The 23,374-nt window shown below is 54.7% G+C and overlaps 1 protein-coding gene across 3 annotated transcripts; it reads left to right on the top strand.

Annotated features, from left to right (window-relative positions):
• The first annotated feature begins 294 nt into the window (after positions 1 to 294).
• Positions 295 to 22,030, top strand: SMPD4 (sphingomyelin phosphodiesterase 4). 3 transcript variants are annotated; one of them, XM_055322861.1, is made up of 20 exons: positions 295 to 433; positions 3,492 to 3,575; positions 5,000 to 5,086; positions 5,909 to 6,051; positions 6,196 to 6,271; positions 6,798 to 6,906; positions 7,015 to 7,067; positions 7,586 to 7,737; positions 10,232 to 10,364; positions 10,814 to 10,885; positions 14,247 to 14,333; positions 16,857 to 17,002; positions 17,548 to 17,638; positions 18,059 to 18,159; positions 18,604 to 18,767; positions 19,180 to 19,385; positions 19,665 to 19,898; positions 20,089 to 20,220; positions 20,377 to 20,505; positions 20,620 to 22,030. In XM_055322861.1, the coding sequence occupies exons 1-20, from the start codon at positions 359 to 361 to the stop codon at positions 20,947 to 20,949; spliced, it is 2,604 nt and encodes an 867-aa protein (XP_055178836.1). In that variant the 5' UTR covers positions 295 to 358; the 3' UTR covers positions 20,950 to 22,030. The 3 variants fall into 3 exon arrangements, with proteins under 3 accessions (XP_055178836.1, XP_055178837.1, XP_055178838.1); XM_055322862.1 differs by lacking the exon at positions 14,247 to 14,333; XM_055322863.1 differs by lacking the exons at positions 295 to 433; positions 3,492 to 3,575; positions 5,000 to 5,086 and having other exon boundaries at positions 5,987 to 6,055.
• The last annotated feature ends 1,344 nt before the right edge of the window (positions 22,031 to 23,374 follow it).

Raw genomic sequence — 23,374 nt, 5'->3', positions numbered from 1 at the left:
GCGGCAGCACCCACGCAGTGCCTGGCATGTAGTAGGCGCTCGATAACTACCCGTCAGAAGAAAAGTCAGTCGTTGCGGGGTGTAATTATCCCGCGCCGGTTCCCCGTTAGGGGGCGCGCCTCCAGGACCTTCTTGACAGCTTCTCTTTCCGCGCACGCGCGCTCCTTCCAGCTCCTACCGCCTGGGAACGCTGGGTTTTAAGGGCGACGGCTGCCCCCGCTGCGCACGCGCACTCGGAGGTGTAACCCTATGAACCCGGCATGCGCTGTGCGCACGCGCCTTCTTGAGATAGCTGCGCGCGGAGCCCGCGGTGCGTTTCCCGCCGGGCCGGGGGAGGCGTGACGCCAAGCGCAGCTTGATGACGACATTTCGGCGCCGGGTAGCCGAATGGCGGTCTCCGTCCCTTCGGCGAGCGACTTCATGGGTCCCCCAGGTGAGTGGGGGGAGCCGCGTGCGGGCCTGCCGCCCCCAGAACCTCCGCCGAAGCATCTCACTTCCTGTTCGAGCCGCAGGCCTCGGGAGCCAGGGGCTCGGCTGCGCGCTCATTGCCACCTTCCTGGGCTGCGCGCTCATGCCCCCTTCCCGCGCGCCCCGCACACCCGGTCCTGGTGGGTGCTCGGTTAACGTCCGTTGAACGAGTTGGTGGAAGGAGAGATTCGAGTTAATTGAGCCGTGGGGATGAATTCTCACCCGACTCCTCCGTGTGTGGGCCGGCCTTTCTGAGCCTCAGTTTCTTCATTTGTAATATGAAGATCCCGATGCTCCCTTCTCAGAGCAGTTGTGAGCTGCTAATGGGAGCATGCTCTGCTTCCGCGGCTCAGAGCGCAGCCAGAGGGAGGCCTTGGCCATAGTGTGATTGGCGTTGTGGCTCTGAGACCCCAAACAAGATCCGGAGCAGCCACTGAGGAAAGTGGCTGTGAAGTGGCGGATGAAGGGAACCCTTGATACACAGTGGAGAAAGGTGTGTGATGGAGGAGCCTGGCTGCGGCTGGGTTAGAGGACAGGGCGCAGGAGACGCTGCCCGCCCTCCGAAAGATTCTTCTGGGCCTCAGGCCTTCGGCGGCTGCCAGTGCAGGCTGCCTCTGAGCAAGGAGGCCCTCGCACCTCAGCATCGCCAAAGCTCTGCCCTTGGAAACAGGCCAGGATTTTATGCTGTTCTGATCATTTTGCTTTGGTCATTTTAATCGCAGTGTTCTCCTGGTTCAGTATTGAGGCCTCTTAGGTCTTTGAAACTGGATTTTATAGCCAGTACTATTAAGAATTGGAAAAACCCGGGAGGTGTTTTTATTGCCAAGAGGCAGAGATGCACATCTCCTGTCAACTCCTCCACTGCCTCACTGCCTCCTTGCACCTGGTCTTTCCTCATCCACATACACTTCCATTTGCCGCCTCAGCGCCCTTACTCATGCTGTGGGCAGAGCAGTGTCAGGCTCCCTTTCTGTTCAGTCCACATCTGGATTATTTTCAGTTTCTGACCTAGGTGGGCAGAGAGATAGGAATCTAGAGAGTTGCTCCTAATTTTCTGATGGCTTCTTCAAAACCTCCCATGAAAGAAAAAAAAGAAAACAACCTCCCACAACTGAGCTTGCTCATCCCCTCCATTCATCCTCACAGAGCACAGGTGACATTCAGGAGACTTACCCACCTGTCTCTGTAGGAGTTGTCTTAGGAGGTCTGTGCATTAGAATCTTGGCCCTGCCATTTATTTATTTATTTTAAGATTTTATTTATTCATTCATGAGAGACAGAGAGAGAAAGAGACACAGGCAAAGGGTGAAGCAGGCCCCATGCAGGGAGCCCAATGTGGGACTCGATCTCGGGTCTCCAGGATCACGCCCTGGGCTGAAGGCGGCTCTAAACCGCTGAGTCACCCAGGCTGCCCGGTCCTGCCATTCACCAGCTGAGTGAGGGCAAGTGATTTACCTCCTCTCTGCCTCTACTTCTTTATCTGTATTGACGTTGCAGGATTGTTGTGAGGATATATTTTTTTCTTTCTTTTTCTATTTTTTTAAGGATTTTATTTATTCAAGAGAGACACAGAGAGAGTGAGGTAGAGACATAGGCAGAGGGAGAAGCAGGCTCCATGCAGGGGATGTGGGACTCCGTGTGGGACTCGATCCTGGGACCCCAGGATCACACCCTGGGCTGAAGGCAGGCGCCAAAGCGCTGAGCCACCCAGGGATCGATTGACCGATCTTTCTTTCTTTTTCTTTCTTTCTTTCCGCTGAGCCACCCAGGGATCGAGCTATCTTTCTTTCTCTTTCTTTCTTTCTTTCTTTCTTTCTTTCTTTCTTTCTTTCTTTCTTCTTTCTTCTTTTTCTTCTTTCTTTCTTTTCTTTTCTTTTCTTTTTTCTTTTCTTTTCTCTCTCTCTCTTCCTTCCTTCCTCCCTCCCTCTCTCCCTCCCTCCCTCCCTTCCTTCCTTCTTTCTTTAAATTTATTTTTTATTTTTTTAAAGATTTTATTTATTTACTTGAGACAGAGAGCAAGCACAGTAGGGAAGAGGGTCAGAGAGAGAGGGAGAAGCAGGCTCCCCACCGAGCAGGGAGTCTCATGTGGGGCTTGATCCCAGGACCCTGAGATCATGACCTGAGCTGAAGGCAGACGCTTAATCGATTGAGCCAGTCAGGTGCCCCTCTTTCTTTTTTTTTTTTTTTAAAGATTTTATTTATTCATTCATGAGAGACACAGGCAAAGGGATAAGCAGGCTCCTTGCTGGGAGCCTAACACGGGACCTGATCCCATGACCCTGGTTTCATGACCTGAGCCAAAGGCAAATGCTCAACCACTGAGCCACTCATGCACCCTGAGGATATATTTTCAGTTCTTCTTCAACAAACTTAGCAGCTTAAAACCGTATCCACTCTTATCTCACAGTTAAATAGTCCAGAAGTCTGGGCAGGCTCTGCTGGGTTCTCTTCCTAAGATATCACAAGACTAAAATCAAAGTGTTGGTTGGCTTCGCTCTTACCCAGAAGCCGTCAGAAAGAATTTTTTTCTAAGCGTATTCAAGTTACTGGCAGAATCTCCTTCCTTCGGGTTCTGGAACTAAGGTCCCCATTTCCTTTCTGGCTGGCAGCTGGAACTGCTCTGTATCTATGGTCCACCCCCTTGAGACTTCAGTCACATCTGCAGAATTCCTTCATAATACCTAGATGAGTGTTTGATTGAATACCCAAGGATAGGAATCTGGAAAGGCTGTCTTTACAATTTTGCCTACCCCTGAGGATTAAATGAGGAAATATATGGAGAGTCTTTAGAACAGGTGTGGCACCTAACAAGTGCCGTACAAGTGTTACCAAGGATTTGCCACCGCACACTTAGCTCTGAAGCTGGCCGCCATGGACTTCATCTGACTGGCATTTCTATAAAACGTGAAACTGGGCAGTGCAGTGTGTGTTGAGTTATACACATAACTCCCCTGGACATTGTGAGGCAATATAGTATTCTGTTGTATGGCAGATGTTGAGATGTTGCCTTTGTTTTTTCACAGTGGTTTCCTAAGACGGCCGTTTTCACCAGCTGCCAGGAGGCTGCTATGGCGTTCCCTCACCTGCAGCAGCCCAGCTTCCTGCTGGTAAGTGCTGGCTGCCTGTGGGAGTGTCAGCGTGATGATAGTTCTGCAGCTCAGGGACTTGTGAGTGCTTTCCCCTGGCTTGAACCTTCTGCTGGTGGTTTTTTGAGGGGATGTGAAGGAAGTTGGCCTGGGGGTTAGAATCCTTAGACTTGACTCTGCCCCATAGCAGCGCAGGACATTGGGTTTGCTCAACCTCTGAGCCCTGTTTTCTCATTTATAAGATGAGTTTCTCACCTACAAGATAAGTTGGTTCAAATGCCATTTTCACTACTTCCTGGGCATGGGGAGGAGCATGTGAAAGGATATATATCAGAATTTTCATGTCTTGTAAGTCTTTACATACTCAATGGGATATTCTAATCTTAACTGTCATCCGTGAAGGCAGGACACTGCTGCCCTGGGGGCACCAGGACTACACTCTTGGTATGAAACATGACACTGGGAAGTTAGGTGTGAGGCAGATAGCCATGGTGAGGATTCCTAGTTTTAGTTCCCAGAAGATACTTTCTGTAAACATTTTTTCAGAAGGACATCCTACTTTGGTGCACCCTCTCGAGCCAACACATGAGGTGCTCCTGGTAGAGAGGCCAGGCATGGGGGAGCCTTCCCACAGTGTGTGGCTGCAACAGCCCAGATATTTACTTCTGATTTGAGACACTACCCTCATTTAGAGGTGGCTAAGGGCTTAGATATCATTGGGCAAAGCCCTCTTGGTTGAAATTCTGGCATTTTCTCCAGATGTTAATACACACCTTTGACCTTGGGTAGATTTCCTTCATTCTTGTCCTGAATGTTCCTTGGCCTGCCCATCACCTTCATGATTAGTGTTGACATTTGGTTAAAGCCATTTGTTATTTCTAGGCTGCCTTATTTCTTAAGTTAACAAATTCATTGTCTTGTTACCAACGGAATAAAGGACAGCTTGGTTAAGAGGGTTTCTGCTGTCACCCTTATTTTGTTGAGCATCCTCACTGATGATCACAGTGGTGTCATCATAGGAAAATTTCCAGTTCGTGTGTACATACTCAGTGAGTACTCTGGTCTGTGAGGGATGCCGTATACAGTAAGGTCCTCTGCTGTGAGGCTGACCCTGGAGCTGACCCCCTCCTTCTGGATTGGGTGGAAGTCACTTCTGTCATGAAAATTTGCAGTGCCCTGCTGTAACTGGGGATGCCTGACAGAGGGTGCAGGGAAGAATCCTGATTGTTGATTGTTTAGAGAGCAAAGAACCCCTGCCTCTCCTAGTTGCATTCTTTAGGCCACCGACACATGCATGACCTGACACATCAGATGCTGGGGAACCAGGCCCATGCAGTGTCTGACTCCTACCTATCACTTGAGTTTGTTTTGGTTCGAGCCAGAATAACCGCAGAAGCTGCCAAGTGAATATGCTCATGATTTTTTTGGTTTGTTCTTTCTTGTAGGCTAGCCTGAAAGCTGACTCTATAAATAAGCCCTTTGCACAGCGGTGCCAAGACTTGGTTAAAGTCATCGAGGATTTTCCAGCAAAGGTACTGTTCTGCTAGCATCTCTTTGGGGCATATCTCATATACTCTTTTTTTTTTTTCTTTCTTTTTTTTTTTTTTTTTAAGATTTTTTATTTATTTATGATAGTCACAGAGAGAGAGAGAGAGAGGCAGAGACACAGGCAGAGGGAGAAGCAGGCTCCATGCACCGGGAGCCCGATGTGGGATTCGATCCTGGGTCTCCAGGATCGCGCCCTGGGCCAAAGGCAGGCGCCAAACCGCTGCGCCACCCAGGGATCCCCTCATATACTCTTTGAAAAACATTCTTATAGCCCCAGGTTCCCAATTCTGAGCACTGTCCCGCACAGAGGTCTGACCCAGTATTGTGACTATCACATTTATAGACACATTTAAATATACCAATATGTAGACCAAGGATTCTCAGCTGCAGGTACTTCTGTCCTACATGGGACACTTAGCAATGCCTAGGGACATTTTTGGTTGTCACATAGGGGAAGGTGTTACTGGCATCAAGTGGGTAGAGGCCAGTCATGCTGGTAACTTTCCCAAAGAAGTCCCCGAAAGACGTGTCCAGCCCAAAAGATTGAGAAATCCTGGTTTTCATACTGAAAAAATATATTTTATTTATATCACACCCAGAATTATCAAGTAGTAGGTATAAATCCAGGAAGCCAACCTGGACAAATATTCTTACCCTGGAAATTTCCAGTTCATGTGTATACACTGAGTGAAGGAGATGGGGAACTTGTGCTATAGGGCAGGACTGGGCAGGAGGCCTATGCAGCCTGGCTGTGGGTACTGGTCCTCAGCAAGCCTGCCCAAAGCTTCCCCTGCACACTGTTTCAGGAACTGCACACCATCTTCCCATGGCTGGTGGAGAGCATTTTCGGCAGCCTAGACGGTGTCCTTGTCGGCTGGAACCTCCGCTGCCTACAGGGACGCGTGAATCCTGTGGAGTACAGCATTGCAATGGAATTTCTAGACCCTGGGTAGGTAGGTTTTTCACCTGAGAGGGGCTAGATGTTTCCTCATGGTGATCCCATTCTTAAAGTGCTGTATTTTTCTAAGTTAAGAAACAGCAAAATGGTTTACAGTTCATTGTCCTGTTTTTATCGGTTTAATTTCATGTTCAGTGGCCCAATGATGAAGTTGGTTTATAAGCTTCAGGCTGAAGACTATAAGTTTGACTTTCCCGTCTCCTACCTGCCTGTAAGTAAGCAGTGGAGTGAGAGTCGCGCTCGGGGCAGAGTGCCCGGCATAGCGGCTATGGTGATGGGGGCTGGGCAGGGCTCGGGGGGCAGGAGAGCACTGCGGTCTGCTCAGGGCCCAGGAGGCATTATTCCAAACTCTGCCGATGGAGAAAGCACCACACAGCCTGGTTTGTGCCTGGCTGAGTGGCAGGCAGGGCTGTGTAACCAGTTGCTCTATTTTTCTGAGTTTCCAGTCCTTTAGAGGCAATTTGAGGGGTGACATGTTGGGTGGGTATGAGAAGCAAAGAAGATGGGGAATGTGAAGTGCTTGACGAGGCTCAGAAACTCCCAGAGCTCCTGCCTTTGCTAATTGAGGGTCTTCCTGAGGATAACGCGAGCCATTCTGAGTGGAGGCCCTGTTGCTCCAGTGCTACCCAGAAGACAGCACTGCTCCCCCAGGCAGGGTCCCTGTGCTGGTGGCCTCCACACTGCATGGGAGTGCCCTGCTGGAGCCTGCCCACAAGCCCAGTGCCCTGTCTCCACAGGGCCCTGTGAAGGCATCCATCCAGGAGCGCGTACTCCCCGACAGCCCTCTGTACCACAACAAGGTCCAGTTCCCCACAACAGGGGGCCTTGGCCTAAACTTGGCCCTCAGTATCCTTTGTCAGTGCCCACAGGGGTGGGGAGGCCTTGAGTGGGTGGGACACAGTGCTGGGGGTGGCCCAGTAACCAGACCTGTTTGCCTCCTGATGCTGCCATCAGACCCGTTCGAGTACTACATGTTCTTCTTTGCTTTGAGCCTCATCACCCAAAAGGTACAAAAGGGATGACCCTGAGCAGCTTTTGATCAAAGCCCCCCACCCCCACCCCACGATGGGTGTGGCTACAACCTAGGACTTCCTTTATCTTCCACTTCTTTTCCCTTCCCACCTCATTTCTCCAGCTCCTCCTCTGCTTCCTCCAGCCTTTATTCTTCAGGCCATCCTCACTTAGTGGGGATGACAAGCTTGTGCAGACTTGACAGGCAACGTGGGGTGATCCGGGCACCCCGGGTGGTAATTGATTTAGCTTCCTGCAGGAAGTGCTTGCTGGGCATGGGGCAGGGAAGAGGTGCCCAGGAAGTTTGCATGCTGAAAAGGACTCTGGGGTCTAGTCAGGCCCCCTGTGGTGGGAACTTGTTTCCTAGTACTGCCCTGGGGTGCCTCTGGTCTAACCTCTGGCATATGGCCCATGTCCCAGGGCTTGTGTGCATTGATCTGAGCCCTGCACTTGCTGGGTCAGCAGCCAGGGGCGGCACCCAGAGTCACACACCAATACAGATTTGCTTTTCCAGCCACTCCCTGGGGCCCTCCACATCCGAACTTCAGACTGTGCCTATTTCATCCTCGTGGACAGGTACCTGTCCTGGTTCCTACCCACAGAAGGCAGTGTGCTCCCCCCACTCTCCTCCAGTCCCGGGGGGCCCAGTCCCTCACCAGCTCCCAGGTAAGGCTCTCTGGCTGCCCTGGCTTGGCTTGGGGTAGCCATTCCATGAGGGAGTAGCCTGGTCAGCGGGCATTGCTCGCGGGACAGTAGTACCACTTTTGTTCAGGTTGCTCCAACTTTTTTTATGCCGAGATCCCCCAACCCCAGCTACCTGGCACAGACCGGAGGGCAGGGGGTAAGGAGAATGTCTGTGTCTGGGTTTTCAGTGAGCAGGTCCTGCAGCCACATGGACAAGGCCTGGCTTTGGTTTGAGAGTGGACTGTGTTCTGCCCATGGCAGCCCTCCCTACGTGTGACATCCAAGCCCCACACTGAAGTAGTGGCTTGAAGCTGTGTTTCCAGAGCTGACTGATGCTACTGGGCTGGTGGTGCTGGAGAGAAAGGGCCTGTAGGCAAGCCACTGCAGGGCTGACATGTGGAAGAATAAGAATCAGAGGGATGGGGCAGCCTGGGTGGCTCAGCGGTTTAGTGCCACCTTCAGCCCAGGGCCTGATCCCGGAGACCCGGGATCAAGTCCCACGTCGGGCTCCCTGCATAGGGCCTGCTTCACCCTCTGCCTGTCTCTCTCTCTTGAATAAATAAAATATTAAAAAAAAAAAAAAAAAAAAAAAGAACCAGAGGGATCTGTGTAGGCTGCAGGACCAGGTCTTGGCCTGAGCCAGAGGCCCTGGGGTAAATATCCTTCTGTGCCAGTCCAAGTAAGCTGGGCTGTGGCTGGACCATGCAGGAAGGGGGAGTGTGGAGCCAGCCTCAACCCAAGGGTGAACTGAGGTCTTGGGAGGCCTTCAGCCAGGGGTCAATTGGCCGTCTCCCTGCAGGAGACGCTCCTACCCCGGGAGCTGCCACCTGTGCTCCTCACCGTCCTCAGCTCATGCACCTTTGTCCCTGGGAGGCAGGCATAGTCTGCCCCACAGCTGCTGGTATGTGCTGTGCCATGACCCAGGACTCAATGTGTGTGTACAGACACCCCCAAGGAGAGGGGACTAGAGGGGGAGGTGGGGGCATGGCAGTGGGGAGAGGGTGCCCAGGCATTGGTAATGCTACGGCCAAGAAGGAGCCGGACTGGTCAGGTTCATGCCGTCTCAGACACGTTTCAGCTGCCAAACTGTTTTCTGGGTCCAGTTTTGTTCGCTTATTTTAACATAGAACCTGAAGTATAAAGAAAACTTGCCGTGAATAACAAACAACTTCCATGGGGGCTTCGTCTACATTCTTAAGTCATTTTATTTTGTTTATTTTTTTAAAGATCTTATTTATTTATTCATGAGAGACAGAGAGAGGCAGACACAGGCAGAGGTAGAAGCAGGCTCCCCGCAGGGAGCCCGACGTGGGACTCCATCCAGGGACTCCAGGATCACACCCTGGGCCAAGGCAGGCGCTAAACTGCTGAGCCACCTAGGTGTCCCTAAATCATTTTACTTTCTATTTCTCTGTATGTATTTTTTTCTAGGCTATTTGAGTTGAATGGATTATGATACAATGCCTGTTATTTCTTAATGTTTTGGAGTGTATTTCCTTTTTTTTTTTTTTTTTTTGGAGTGTATTTCCTAAAAGCGAATGCATTCTCCTACACAGTCACTGCACTATTTTTTTTAAGATTTATTTATTTATTTATGTGAGAGAGAGAGAGAGAGAGAGAGAGAGGAGAGAGAGAGGGAGGGAGGCCCCATGCCGGGAGCCTGACTTGGGACTCCAGGATCATGCCCTGGGCCAAAGGCAGGCGCCAAACTGCTGAGCCACCCAGGGATCCCCCAGCCACTGCACTTTTATCCAAATCAGGAAATTAGTACTGCAGTCAGGCCACTATCTCATCCTTAGACACCCTCGAGCTGCACTAGCTACCCCACCCATGTCTGCTCCCCTGCTGGGATCCATTGCAGGCTTGCTCGCTGTGTGTGGTTGTCTCTGGTCCCCCTACAGTATGGAACAGTCCCTCAGTCTTCCCCTGTCTTTCCTGACCTTGACACCTTGGAAGCTTGCAACCCGGAAGTTTGCAAAATGCCCTTATCTTGAGTGTCTCTGGTGTTTCTTAGCAATTAGGCCCAGCGGCTATGGAGTCCGTATGCTGGCGATATTGTTTTGATCACTGGGTTGGGGAGTGGGGGGGTGTTGGCCAGCTTTTCCTACTGCAAGATTAAATGGGTACTTTGTGCCTAAGTTAATTAGCAGGAGGGGTTTGTTGGGAAGAAAGGTTAAGACTATGTAATTATTGGTATTAGTGTCCCTTGATGATCATTGGCTAAATCAGTTATTAATAGGATGGTTGCCTAAGGGTGGTTTTCTGCTTTCCTCCCTTACATTGATAAGTGCATACTGCGGTAGGGAAGACTTTTCCCGTTCATTGGTTGTGTATATCCATGTGGATACGGGGTCCGTCCTGTGATTCAGCAGGTGTAAAGGCTACTCTTGCCACCCAGTGTTCACATTCGGATTGCCTCTGGTTGTGCCATCAGGAGCCCCTAACAAAGGCCTGTTTGTTTCTGTGTGTCCTTCAGGACACCAGCCATCCCCTTTGCTTCCTATGGCCTCCACCACACCAGCCTCCTGAAGCGACACGTCTCTCACCAGACATCTGTGAACGCAGACCCCGCCTCCCATGAGATCTGGAGGTCTGAAACTCTACTCCAGGTGAGAGTGAGGAGTCCCTTCTCATCTTCTGTTTGAAAATAAACTGCCTGGCTGCCTTCTGCCCCCAGGGGACAGAGGCCTAAACATTGTCCTCAGCCTGAGAGGGCTTCAAAATTGTTGGTATTTTCCTGCTGTGCCATGTAGAAATCCGAGACTGGAAGAAACGTGGCCACCTGTCTAACGTATGTCGTTGGCAGTGCTTTTCATCCTAGGATTCCCTGTCCATCAAGTTCTGACTTTCTCATGACCGAGTGCTGTTCAGTGTCCAGTGGATCCATGGGAAAGCTTGCCCCACCCCCACATCTTCCCGCTCCCTCATTACTGGAGAGATTTCCTGTGACCACCATCATTTGGATATTAATCCCCTGCCCCAGAGGTTGGGGTTTTTTTTGTTGTTGTTCATACCACCCTAGATGAAAATCATTTGACCATCCAGTGCTCTCTTGCAGGTTTTTGTTGAAATGTGGCTTCATCATTATTCCTTGGAGATGTACCAAAAAATGCAGTCCCCTCACGCTAAGGTACGTTGCCACACTTTTTTGTTCCATCTGCTCTGGCCCTGGTGTGCCTGGTCTGCCTGCTACTTCTTGTCCTTGATCTCAGCTAGTTTTCAAGGGCTGGTTGGTGGGAAGCAGAAACTTCCCATCACCCCTTACTCCAGTGCTGGACAGCAGGTGGGTTTTGTTCTGTGGTGGGCTTTCACCGTGAGAGCCGGAGGCCTGTCCTCTCTGGGGTCCTCCCCATGCTACTTCAAGAGCCTGCTTCCCGGCAGCTGGAATGGATGAGGTTGTGGTGCTCGTGCTCTGGGGGCAGGATTGTTGCAGATGCCTCTGGGAGTCACAGCTGGGGCTGTCCCCTCTACTGTCACAGTGCCTCCTGCTCTCCTGCCGAGGTGGCCCCTGGCAAACTTTGCTCACCTGGGCGTCCACGCTGCCCTCCTGCCCTTGTGTAGTGGGTGGGATCTGGTGCCTTCCTGCATGTGGCCTGGCCTATTTCCTCCTCTCCTAACCTTCCCTCACAGGGCAGCATGCTCATTTGCAGCTGTGTCCCTGAAACCTTCCCTGGGTTGCTATCGCTTGGGCTGGCAGCCCACTGGACTCCTCAGGGTAGAACAGCTCTGTTCGCTTAATGAGAGGCAGGGTGGGCGCCTAGATTCACACTCCATGAAACAACCTGAAACACATGAACCCAGGCCCTGCTGAGGGCAGCATCGGCTTGTAACCAACTGTGTGATCCGTGGCTTCTGTGTGCTTCTGTGTGCTTCTGTGTTGCTTCTTAGACTTTGCTTTTGTCGATGCCAGACCAAGTTCTTGAGAGAGTTCTTATTTTTTTTTAATTTTTATTTATTTATTATGATAGTCACACACAGAGAGAGAGAGAGGCAGAGACACAGGCAGAGGGAGAAGCAGGCTCCATGCACCGGGAGCCTGACGTGGGATTCGATCCCGGGTCTCCAGGATCGCGCCCTGGGCCAAAGGCAGGCGCTAAACCGCTGCGCCACCCAGGGATCCCGAGAGAGTCCTTAAATTAAGACTCTGTGGGTTGAAATTCGTAAGGGTGGCCTGTGACTTTCCCTCTGTGATTCCAGCAAGTAGCAGTTGTTTTCCTGTTGCAGAGTCTCAGCAGCCAGCTCACCTTCCGTACTCTGCTAATTACCGGTTTGGGGAATAGCCCCCAACTGCTGTTCTCTTAAAGTACAGAGTACCCCAGATCTCTGTCCTTGGCACCACATGGAACAGAGGGAAAGCCAGGACTCCATCTTGGGCCTCTCGAGTCACTAATCACCTGCACTGCCATTCCTGCTTCCAGAGTGGACTTGCTGCATGTTTCTGGCTGGTGCATGGGGGTCAGGGAGCCAGGCTTTCCCCTGTGGTGCTGGGGGGCTCGCTCAGCCCCTGTGCATGTGGCTGGTCTTGCAGAGGCAGAGGCTACTTTGCTCATTCTGTCTTCTGAGACAGTGGGAGCACATTCACTGTAATTTTTAGTAGATATGCCTGTCACCTGTGAGGAGTGGTGGGCTGTACCTGCCAGAGCGGGGGATGGGGGGAGCGTCCCCTTCTTCCCCACGTTTGCTTCCTCTTGGCCAGACCACAAGGTGAATCAAAGCTGCTCAGAATGATTGGTGATGGTCAGGGGACAACCAGGAAACCCCACCAAACACCCAGAGAGGGTTTTGGAGTTTTTATTTGTTTTTTTGGCCTCCTATTGAGGCTGAAAATGAAACCTTAGAAAACCTGGTGTGTGGGAAGTGGAGAAAGACAACCATGGAGGTCTCCTTCATCCGAGGCTCCTTACATTTACCCAAGCCTGTGCTGCCATGTGGAATCCTAGCTTTGGGGTCACTCTTTTCCTGATATTAGAGATGCAGGAAGTGCAGCTCTGAGAGGTCCCACAGTGTTTTAATGCATCCTCTGGGTGGATGCTTGCTCTGCAGAGCCTGGGCCTCTGCTCCACCCTAGCTTACTAAGCAGGGCTTCTGGAGAGGCAGGTGGTTGCTAAAGACTGCACACTCCGGCCACTGTGGGGCCTGCCCTGCTTTCCTGTAGGCTGGGCAGGCACCCAGGAGGGGAACCACATGTTCCCTGATTCCCACTGAGCTGTAGCTGAGCCCCGGGTCTGGCTCAGAGGAAGACCTTGAAGGGCGGACAACTTGCTGTGTTCCTTCCTGTCCTTGCTCTGCGTGTCTCTGGCTGTGCCTGTCTCCTCAAGTCTGGCACACGCATTCTGACCTCTCCTGTGTGAAGCATGATACTCAGTGGGAGGCATGGCCCTCACAGGGCAGGATGTGTGCCAGGGCCGGATCTGGGCTGTGCTTGGCTGAAAGGGACTACTTTAGCAGGCTTTGTCACTGCAGGGGGTGCAGAGGGTGGGGGGGGGGTGGACAGTTGTGCCAACTCAGCCGTCATCCCCCATGTCCCAGGCTGTCCCAGCCTCAGGGTTCCAACTGCCTCTGGATGTATGTGGCCATGGCCAATATCTTGGGGCCTGTTGGGACTGGTGAAGGGCTCTGTGTATCTGGAGTTGGGGAGTCCTGGTGAGGTGGGTCTCCCAGAATTCAAACCCATGAGTGTTTGTGCCACCTTTAACGATTTACAGAATGCAGAGTGTGGAGGGCATCAGGCCTAGGGGGTTGAGCCTTGCTAAGCCTCTGCGCCACCCTGGGAATCAGCCCCCACAGAGAGAACCATTCAGGAGGGGCCGCTGACTGGACTTTGATACCTAAGAACTGATCACATCATATATCAATTTGGTAAATTTCTGTTTGGAACAACCAGGGGAAGTCCAATAAATTACGTGTTTTCTTCTGTGAGTAGAGTTCTCCATTAAACTGGTTCCTCAAAAGTTTCTTTCCTGAGCCTTGGGGCCTTCAGGGCCTCGGTGGCTAGCAGTGTGTCCCAGCAAGGCCCCTGCGATCCTGGCGGGCTGCAGCATGCACATGCTGCACACGGAGTGTTCAGGGTCAGGGGAGGGCAGGACCCTCTGGCAGGAGAGTAAGTCGGGCCTACCTCGGGGTGCTTGAGAGCCCTTCAGGCCCCAGTGACACGGAGGAGGCTGTCCAGGTGACCTTGAGTGTCTGTCTGTCTCTCTGCCCGGCAGGTGGAAGAGCAGTCCTCGGGCCTGACTCTGGTCTGCCCATCAGGCGGGCCTGTCAGGGCGGCTGAGAGGGTGGTGTCCCACTGGCCTGAGGCTGCGGGGCTCTGATTGTGTAGATTGTCACTGATGTGCTTTTGTTTTTGTTTTTGTTTTTTGTTTTCTCTCTTTATTTCTGGGCTCACTTTTGTCTCTCTCTCCCTGCTGTCCCCTCCCCGGTCTCTCCCCTCCTGTCCCCTGCCCTCTGCCCTCCCTGCCTCTTCTTGGCTTCTCTGTTTTGTTGTCTCTCAGCTGGAGGTTCTGCACTACCGACTCAGTGTCTCCAGCGCCCTCCACAGCCCTGCCCAACCCAGCCTCCAGGCCCTCCACGCCTACCAAGTACTGGCCGCTCTCGTATTGTTCCGTTTCACCCCTGCCCTGTGGTGTGAGCCATGGAGTGCATGGCAGTGCAGTGGTAAAGCGAGGGGCCGGCGGGGGGCCGGCTGGGGTGACTCAGACCAGTTCCAAACAGAGCAAGGCCAGTGTGTGTGTGGGATGGTGGCAAGCGTCGGTCTTCAGCGTGGCTTGGCCTTCAGCTTGGCAGACTGGCCCAGCTGTGGGGTGTAGGGCCACCAGATCTTCCTGGCCAAACCCTAAGCCAGCTGGAGTTTGCAAGCTCTTGGGAGTTGGTGGCTTCTGCTCTTGGCCCTGGTTTGAGGGAGTGGGAACAGCAAGGCCTTTGCAGTGGCCTCACTCACCTGGCAGTGCCGGCCTGGTGCTCAGGAACTGACCGAGCACAGGGAGGCCCAGGGCTCGTGGTGGCGTGGTTCTGCCGACCCCAAGCCGGTGTGAGGCCAAGGGGCGGAGAGGACAAGGGCTTGGCCTAGAGATGCTGTCGATTCCTGAGCATGCTGGGCCCTGGCCTTGTGTGGACTTGTGCGCTCCTCCAGAGGCAGGCAGGAGTAGATGAGAGCCTCATAAAGACTGGTCTGCTTTAGGTCGACATGACCGGTGTGGACGGTTTTGAGGTTGGTAGGGGGAGTTCAGACCTGCAGGCTATTAGGGCTGATGGAGTCTGGTGGGTCATAGATTCATGAGATGAATGCCAGCAAGGTCTGGGCAGAAAGCCTGCATCTAGATTCGTGCTCGAGGTCAGGGATCGTCCAGTTCCCCCTCAGTGGGAGCCCACATCAACACTTAATCTGATATTTGAGCAGAGGATGAGAAGTCCGCTTTGGTGGGATGGCGTAGTGAGCGCACACAGGGATCCCACCCAGAAGCAGCAACTGCTGAGAGGAGGGGAGGAAGGAAGAGAATGGTTCAGGAAGGCTGGCAGGGCTGGCTTGAGCACAGAGATGGGTACCCCTCCAGTCTGTGTTGGGGAAGGTCTCACTTGGCTAAGAGCAGGATCCCTGGAGAAACATCCTCAGCAGGAGGGGTTGCTTAGATGAGAAGGTCGGGGCCCTGGGAGAAATGCCACAGGCTTTGGGAACGTGTCCCTCCAGGGCACGCAACTGGAGGAGGCCATGTACAGCGGTGGCCAGGCTCCTATGGGGATTTGGCTTGAGGGGGTGGGTGTCAGAGGGAAGGTCTGGCTTCTTCCTACCCCCACCCCCACCCACAGGAAGATAGCCCAAGGGGCTTCCAGTGTGATGGAAAGGGCCTGTGCACAGGAGGGGGCACAGTTCCAGTTCAGCACGGATGCCCTGTCCTCTGTCAGGGAGACAGTGGTAGGGTCGGTGAGGGACCAGGAATGAGAAAGAGGGAGGCTCCCGAGGGGCAGTTACAGCCTGGCATCAGTGCTTTCTGAAATTTCATTACTATGAAAATATCTTTTTCTTCAAACGATGCAAATTCGTCACACAAAAACTTAAGTGTACTGAAAAGTAGCAGCACATCTCCTCACAAGACCCCATAGCTCCCTGTCCGTGTGTACAGAGCCGTGGGATGTGTTGCCTGGGCCCGCGGAGGCAGATCCATGGTGGGGAGAGCCGAGAGGACAGTTCGTGGGCGGTGGCGAGGCTAGGGCTGGGTCCCTGGGCTGTGCCAGGAGGCATGGCCTGTGCCAGCCTCAGCGTTGCTCAGGATTTCGACTAGGCTTCTGAAAGCTCCTCCATCAAGTCTGTGGAGGCCTCAGAGGCCTTGGGGGTGAGTGTGGGGAGAGGAGTGTGTATGGGCACCCAAGGGCTGGGAGCTGACGGGCAGTGGGGCCTGTCAGTGCCATTCCCTGCCACTCAGGAGCCCCGGCCCTATTCTCCATCACGGAACAGCCAGTAGACAAGCTGTCCTCTCCAGTCTGGGTCTTAAAGATCCTACGTGAACTTTATGAATCGGAGTTTCAGCCCACAAGATTGAGAGTGCTCTTGTCTTAGGGGTTGTGCTGACCACAGGTCTGTTAGCAAAAGAGAAAGGCCACCCTGGGTCGAGCCCCCAGCTGGTTGTATCCAGAACGGGAAGCGGATGGGAAAGGGGGGGTCGCAGCAAGAGGACCGGGGAGTGTTTGTACCTGAAAGGGAAAGCCATGGGCCCCAGAGAGCTGTCTCCACACACCCAGGAGGCAGGCAGGAAACCCAGAATCCAGATCCAGGGTGGGATACTGGCCTGGCGTGCCTCCTGCTGCTGCTCCTCTGGCTGACCAGCAGCTGGGGACCCCTGAGGACTTGGGTGGCAATGGCCCGGGAAGCCCACAGGTCTGTTTTAGGAAGCTGTCCCAGGGTTGCCCTGTGCAGGCTTCAGTGCTCTTAGCAGGTCTCAGAGCCAGCGAGCAAGGCAGATCTCCTGGTGCAAGGCATGGGGAGGGCCCTGGGGGTGGCCCGGGCATCCTACGGGGAGAAATGGTGTGGGTGGGACATGGCCCTACCTGGGGGCTTCACCCCAGACTTGCCTGGGCCCTCACGCCACTCCCCCCCCCCCCAACATTAGGAGTCGTTCACACCCACCGAGGAGCATGTGCTAGTGGTGCGCCTGCTGCTAAAGCATCTGCACGCCTTTTCCAACAGCCTGAAGCCCGAGCAGGTCTCTCCCTCTGCCCATTCCCATGCCACCAGCCCTCTGGAGGAGTTCAAACGGTGGGTACAGGGCTGTGCACAGGCCATAGTGACCTGTCCCTCTGTTGTGAGAGATGGCATGTGAGGTCTCTGCAGGGTAGGCGGGTGGGAAATCATCTTGACCCCTCTTGGGTTTATCTCCCCACCCCCACTCTGGCCCCACAGATGGGTAGGGCCACCTGGTTGCCACGGCCTTTCCTTCCAGGCCTGGCAGAAAGAGCCAAACTGGCTCCTCTTCCTCTGCCCCTCCTCTCCCTCTATCAGAAGGGCTGGGATGGTGGCCTGATTGCTAGGCCAACTGGGGCCAGCAGAGCAGGTGACTTGTGTGTGGCAAGCCAAGCAAAGGTGGTCACAGGAGCCTCAGTAGATCATCCACAAGTGTGCTGTGTGTTGTTGGGACCTTACCTAACCTCTCTGAAGTTTGGTTTCTTCTTCTGAGAAATGGGGCCCAAAACAAGCCTTACTTCCCCGGGGGTGCCCACCGCTCACCCTGGCAGAGCTGGCCCTTGCAAATAGGAGCTACTGGGCTCACCAAAGAGGATATCCTCTCCCCCCGTCCCCTGCAGGGCCGCCGTCCCGAGGTTTGTCCAGCAGAAGCTCTACCTCTTCCTGCAGCACTGTTTCGGCCACTGGCCCCTGGACGCGTCATTCAGAGCTGTGAGTGTCAGCCCTGCCTTCTTTGCCTTTGCCCTCTGTGTGCCTGGTAAGGGAGGTCCCATGGGGCGGACACAGGTGAGATTCAGCTGTTAGTGCAAAGGCCTGGTGGGGAAGCCTTGAGGGTCACGTTCTGCTCGTTTGAGTTTCCAAAGCCAACCCTCAGGTACAGAAAAGCTCTGTCCGCCCTGACTTGGAACCCAGGTGTCCACACTGGGTGGGTTCCCAGCCTCACCAAGCTGCACCTGCCTCACTCAGCCATGGAAGCATTCTGTGTTCCCCCAGTTAGGCTTACCCCTGCTCACCTGAGCTGCCTCCTGGAAGCTGGGCTCCACGCCACCCCAGGATTTGGCCCAAAACCCCAGCCCCACAGCCCACCAGAGTACCAGCCACCAGGCCTTCTGGACATGCGTATCTCACCAGGTTCTGGAGATGTGGCTGAGCTACCTGCAGCCCTGGAGGTATGCACCTGAGAAGCCGGCCCCAAGCAGCGACTGCCAGGCCCGGTGTGTGTCAGAGAGATGGTGAGCCCCGGCACGCTGTCCTCCCTGGGGGGCCTGCTTCTGGGTGGGCACAAGCCGCCCCTCGACTGTGCTGCGTTGCCTGGGATTGACCTCCCATAGAAACAGCTGATGACTCTGCACTGTCCCCTTGCCCTTCTTGTCTGCTTAGATGTGCGTTCACACTCCCCACCCCCAAACTGCCCCTTGACACCCTCCACCGTCCTTCACTAGTGCTCTCTGCCTAGTAGTAGCCTCTGCTGCCGGGTCAGCCTCTGCCACAGAGGCCCTGTCTTCTGGGGAAGGGCTCATCCTGTGGAGGATTGTGTGGTCCGCAGGAGGCCTAGTTTTCCCCCACCTCCTTGGGCCCTCAGCCACCTCTATGTCATGGCTGGGTAGAGTCAAACACAGGGAAGAGTGGGGACGTGGTGGGAGGTGTGGCCCCTGATGCACGGCCCCGGCCCCCAGGGCACCTTTTGTGCAGGAGAACCTGCTGATGTACACCAAGCTCTTTGTGGGCTTCCTGAGCCGCGCGCTCCGCACCGACCTGGTCAGCCCCAAGAACGCACTCATGGTGTTCCGAGTGGCCAAAGTCTTTGCCCAGCCTAACCTGGCTGAAATGATCCAGAAAGGTACGCCCATAGTCAATGGGAAGCAGCGCTTAGAGAGGGACCCACAGACCCTGTGTGTGCCTCACAGGCTACTGGTGGCCTGGTGAAGGTGGCATGGGGATTCCTGGTGGACAGTGGTGGGGTAGAGGTCGGGGCCTGGCTGCACTGTGCCTTCCCCGTGGGGAGCCGTGCTGGAGGGAGACAGCACCCTGGTGGCAATGGAAAGTGGTCTCAGTTCGTGTCATGTCTGAGATGACTTTGTCCAGTGTTAGCTTCTCTGGCCTACCCATTGAGACTGGCAGGGGCTCTGGGGGCATCAGGAGCTGGGCCCCTGCCCCTCGGAAGCCTCCGCAGGAGCCCAGAAAGCCTGCCAGCAGCGACTAGGTAGTTCATGCCCTGGAAGCTGAAGGCAGATTCGTGTCCTGCTTTCCAGGGGAGCAGCTGTTCCTGGAGCCAGAGCTTGTCATCCCGCACCGCCAACACCGACTCTTCACGGCTCCCACCTTCACCGGCAGCTTTCTGTCCTCGTGGCCACCGGCCGTCACCGACACCTCCTTCCGGGTGAAGAGCCACGTGTACAGCCTGGAGGGCCAGGACTGCAAGTACACCCCGATGTTTGGGCCCGAGGTCCGGACACTGGTGAGTTGGGGCTCCCTCGGGGCCACATGGCCTTCTCGAAGCTGTAGGAACAGTAGAGCCTGGGAGGGCATGTGCCTTTCAGGCAGAGGGAAGGTGGTGGTGCCTGGAAGCTGCTCTACTCCTGCCTTTTTTCATTGAGGTCTAAGGTTTTTCTGATAAAGGCAGCGTTTGTTGGAAAGGTTTCACGTTCAGAATATGCATGTTTTGGTCTTAAAAAATGTCCGCCCCCCTCCTGGCCTGTCGGGCTTCCTCCGGCTGACCTGCCCATGTACCCCACAGGTCCTGCGCCTGGCTCAGCTCATCACGCAGGCCAAGCAGACCGCCAAGTCCATCTCTGACCAGTGTGGGGAGAGCACGCCCGGCCACCCCTTCCTGTCGTGGCTGGGCTTCTGCTCCACAGACACGAATGGCTCCTACCCAGCCAACGACCTGGATGAGATGGGGCAGGACAGTGTCCGCAAGACAGACGAGTACCTAGAGAAGGCGCTGGAGTACCTGTGCCAGATGTTCCGAGTACGAGCAGTGGGGCTGTCCCCTCCCTGGTGTTCCCTCCCCACCCAGATTGTGGGAGGTGGAATCTGTTACTGCAATGTCATGTTGGGCTCCCTCATGCTGTTAGAGGCCCAGGGTGTGGCCCCGTCTCCTCCCTTCACCTGGAAGTGAAAGCAGGTAGTGGAAAGCCGTGGTGCTTCCTCCCTAACAGCTCAGTGAGGCCCAGCTCGCCCAGCTCACACTCGCCTTGGGGACAACACAAGATGAGAATGGGAAGAAGCAGCTTCCAGATTGCATTGTGGGAGAGGACGGGCTCATCCTCACGCCCCTGGGCCGGTACCAGGTAAAGTCCACGTCCTGGGGGGCCCCTCCTGTCCCCCATTGTCCCAGGAGCTCCCGCAGCAGAAACCCCCCCCTCTGATGCATCTGCACGGGTGTTTGCGGGCCTGCCCACTCGGCTCGGGTCTCCCCTGCAGCTTGCCTCTTTTGCTGTGTCTAGATCATCAACGGGCTACGCAGGTTTGACATTGAGTACCAGGGTGACTTGGAGCTGCAGCCCATCCGGAGCTATGAGATCGCCAGCCTGGTCCGCATGCTCTTCCGGCTGTCTTCCGCCATCAACTGCAGGGTAAGTGCCGGCCAGAGGGCCATCCCACTTCCGGTCCGGCCGCCCTCAGGGAGCGGTGGGGTAAGCGTGTGGCCCTGCCCGCGCCCACTCCTCACGCCTCTGTCTGTGCCCCAGTTTGCAGGCCAGATGGCAGCCCTGTGTTCCCGGGCCGACTTCCTTGGCAGCTTTTGTCGATACCACCTCACGGAGCCTGGGGTGACGGGCAGGCACTTGCTGAGTCCCGTCGCGCGGGAGAGTGCAGCCAGCCGTGCCCGGGGCCCCAGGCTCAGCCTGCGCTTCCTGGGCAGCTACCGGACGCTGCTCTCACTGCTCCTGGCCTTCTTCGTGGCCTCCCTGTTCTGTATCGGGCCCCTGCCCTGCGCCCTACTCCTCATGCTGGGCTACCTCCTCTACGCGGTGGCCATGACGCTGCTGACCGAGCGGAGCAAGCTGCACCAACTCTGAGCCATGGCCAAGCCAGCAAGAGGGCCGCACAGCCCCTCCCTTGAGCCCAGGAGGCCACCTTTGAGCTCCGGGGTGTTTTCCTACAGCCACAGAGCCATGTGTAAGAAGCTAAGACAGGAAGGCTGTGGTCCAGGGCGGACAGGGAAGGGAGTGGTATCAGAGGGCCTGTTAGTCTCGGGGGGCTGCCCTGGACCCAGCCACTGCTCCCCCTGCTGCCCTTGGCCCTCGGGCTGTGGTGACGTGGCTCTTGAGGGCCTTCTGTGCTCTGACCATCCTGGGTGGAGCCATATGAAGCTTGGGAGGCAGTGCTCCCTGGGTGGGGCTTCGCCGTCCCCGAGGTTGGCAGGGTGGTGCACGTCTCTCCCTGGCGACAGTAGGACAGTAGCTCAGCCTCTGCTCCCAAAACCGTAGAGGTTCCTGAGAACATTGGAGGGTGGTTCTGATTCCTGACTTTAAAGTGAGATGCTGCCATCGCTTTTGGTAAAGTGAGGGTCATTCTCCACGCGTGCCCAGCCGTCTGAGGCTGGGCCATCCCATTCCAAGAAAAGATCCTCCGGGAACACAGCTGCTCAGTGGGACGCTGCTTCACCCCTGCCTCCCTCCTCACCCCCAAGCCATTAAGCACATCGCTTGGTGGCACCCCAGCCTCACTGCCTAGTCCAGGACAGGCCTGCATGCCCTGTGGATGGAGGGGCGTGGCAGGGACGTGGCGGGGGCGTGGGAGTCAGCATCATCTGGTCTGCAACCAAAGATGGTCACAGGCGTTTTTTGTATCTTCAATAAACTCAAGTGCAGAGGCCCTGACATTTTGATGACGTTTAAACGTTCAATTACATGTTCGCTGTCAGAAGTCATCCCCGTAGGGTCTCGAGCAATTTGGTCTGTCATATGGGTGATGCACCAGAGAGAATGTCTCAACAGTGATTTTAAACAAAGCCTTTGTTTTTAAGTTTTCAAACTATAAATGTCGAGTTTTGTGTTTTGATGTAAACTGAGAATACGCATTCTGGGGCACGTGACCAAAAATCAAACCAACTTTGTAACTGACCACAGATCTAAATAAACCTGTTTTTGCTCCTGACTTGTCTGGTGCTGTGGCTCAGCCTCCAGCGCAGTCGCCCTTACAGGTGCACATCACCCAAAAGGTTGGGGATGGCAGCAGATGACATTGGCCACTGAGGAGGCACCAACTGTCCACTGGTGAGGACAGTGAATGAATGGGTTTATTTCCAGCAGCAACAGACCAAGGCAGACCTAAACGATGAAGTGGGAAAGCCGTAGGCTCCCTAGAGCTCGGGGAACCAGGCCCAGAGTCAGCCTCAGCCAGCACAGGCCCAAGCAGGGTCTAAGCTTCGAGAATTTTGCCTCCTATTCAGTGTATCAGAATTGGCCTTAGTACGAAAAGCAACTCTGGAATGAGTCGAACTTGTGACTTCTGGAAGCTCAGAGGCTTATGTGTGCAGCTGGGAACTGAACTGTGCACCTGCCAGGCCTATGTGGCATCTTGCTTGGCCGGTGTGAGTGTTTCATGTCCCCCTGTCCCTAGGCAGGATAGTTGCTTTTGTCAAATTTGATGGAAATAACACGTCATCATTTCTAGAAGTCCAACGCTAACAGGTGAGTGGCTTTTGTTCCCAGATTCATTAGGTGGAAAAAAGGGAAGTGAGCCCCCTGAGGTGATGGTCTGGGGTTAGAGGTCAGTGGCACCCTTTCCCTACAGTGCCTCCGTGGCTTCCCCTGATGGATGTCCACCCTGCCCACGAGGATGGGGTGTCCCTCTGCTTTTCCGTGGCTTCCCTCATCCATGTTTCTCATGTGCCCTTTTTTCACCCGAAAACATTCTCCCAACAGCCTAGAAAGCAAACACTCCACTCATGTGTTCCCTGCACTGTGCTGGGGACCCGGAGGGAACAGGCGGGGCTCCCATTGCCCCGGGACTTGTAGAGCCTAGTCCAGAAGTCATAATGAAGGTCAAGGAGGGGTTGGTTCCAATGGGCAGGGTCTGGGAGGTGACGTCAGGGAGAGCAGGCAGCCTTAGTGCTCGGTGGCTCCCGCTCGAGCTGGGGAGCTGCTCTTCCAGGTGAGGGCAGTGGGGACCACACCTTCACAGTGACCCCCAGTTAGTTTGTAAAGAACTCTCGCTGCACAGTTGAGAAAGGACTGGGACAAGAGCAGAGGTGCCCACAGAGAAGCCCTGGGGTCACAGCTGGGGGAACAGGGGCCTCGGGGACAGCAGTTCTGTCTGTAGTGCAAGGAAAGGGTAAGTGACACCCAGAGGTAGAGGCTGCAGGGCCTGGCTTGGCTGGGGGCGGGGGGTGGTCAGACGAGCTTCCTGCCCCCTGGAGCCTCACCTGCTAACTGGCTTGTCCCTGCAACTGCTGCGCTCACCTCTCTACCGCTGGCCACCACCCCAACTCCCACCAGA

Source organism: Nyctereutes procyonoides, unplaced genomic scaffold (assembly GCF_905146905.1).
Source record: "Nyctereutes procyonoides isolate TBG_1078 unplaced genomic scaffold, NYPRO_anot_genome, whole genome shotgun sequence".
Taxonomy (NCBI): Eukaryota; Metazoa; Chordata; class Mammalia; order Carnivora; family Canidae; genus Nyctereutes; species Nyctereutes procyonoides.
Note: the sequence above shows the minus strand (reverse complement) of the source record. Positions and strands in the feature narration are given on the sequence as shown.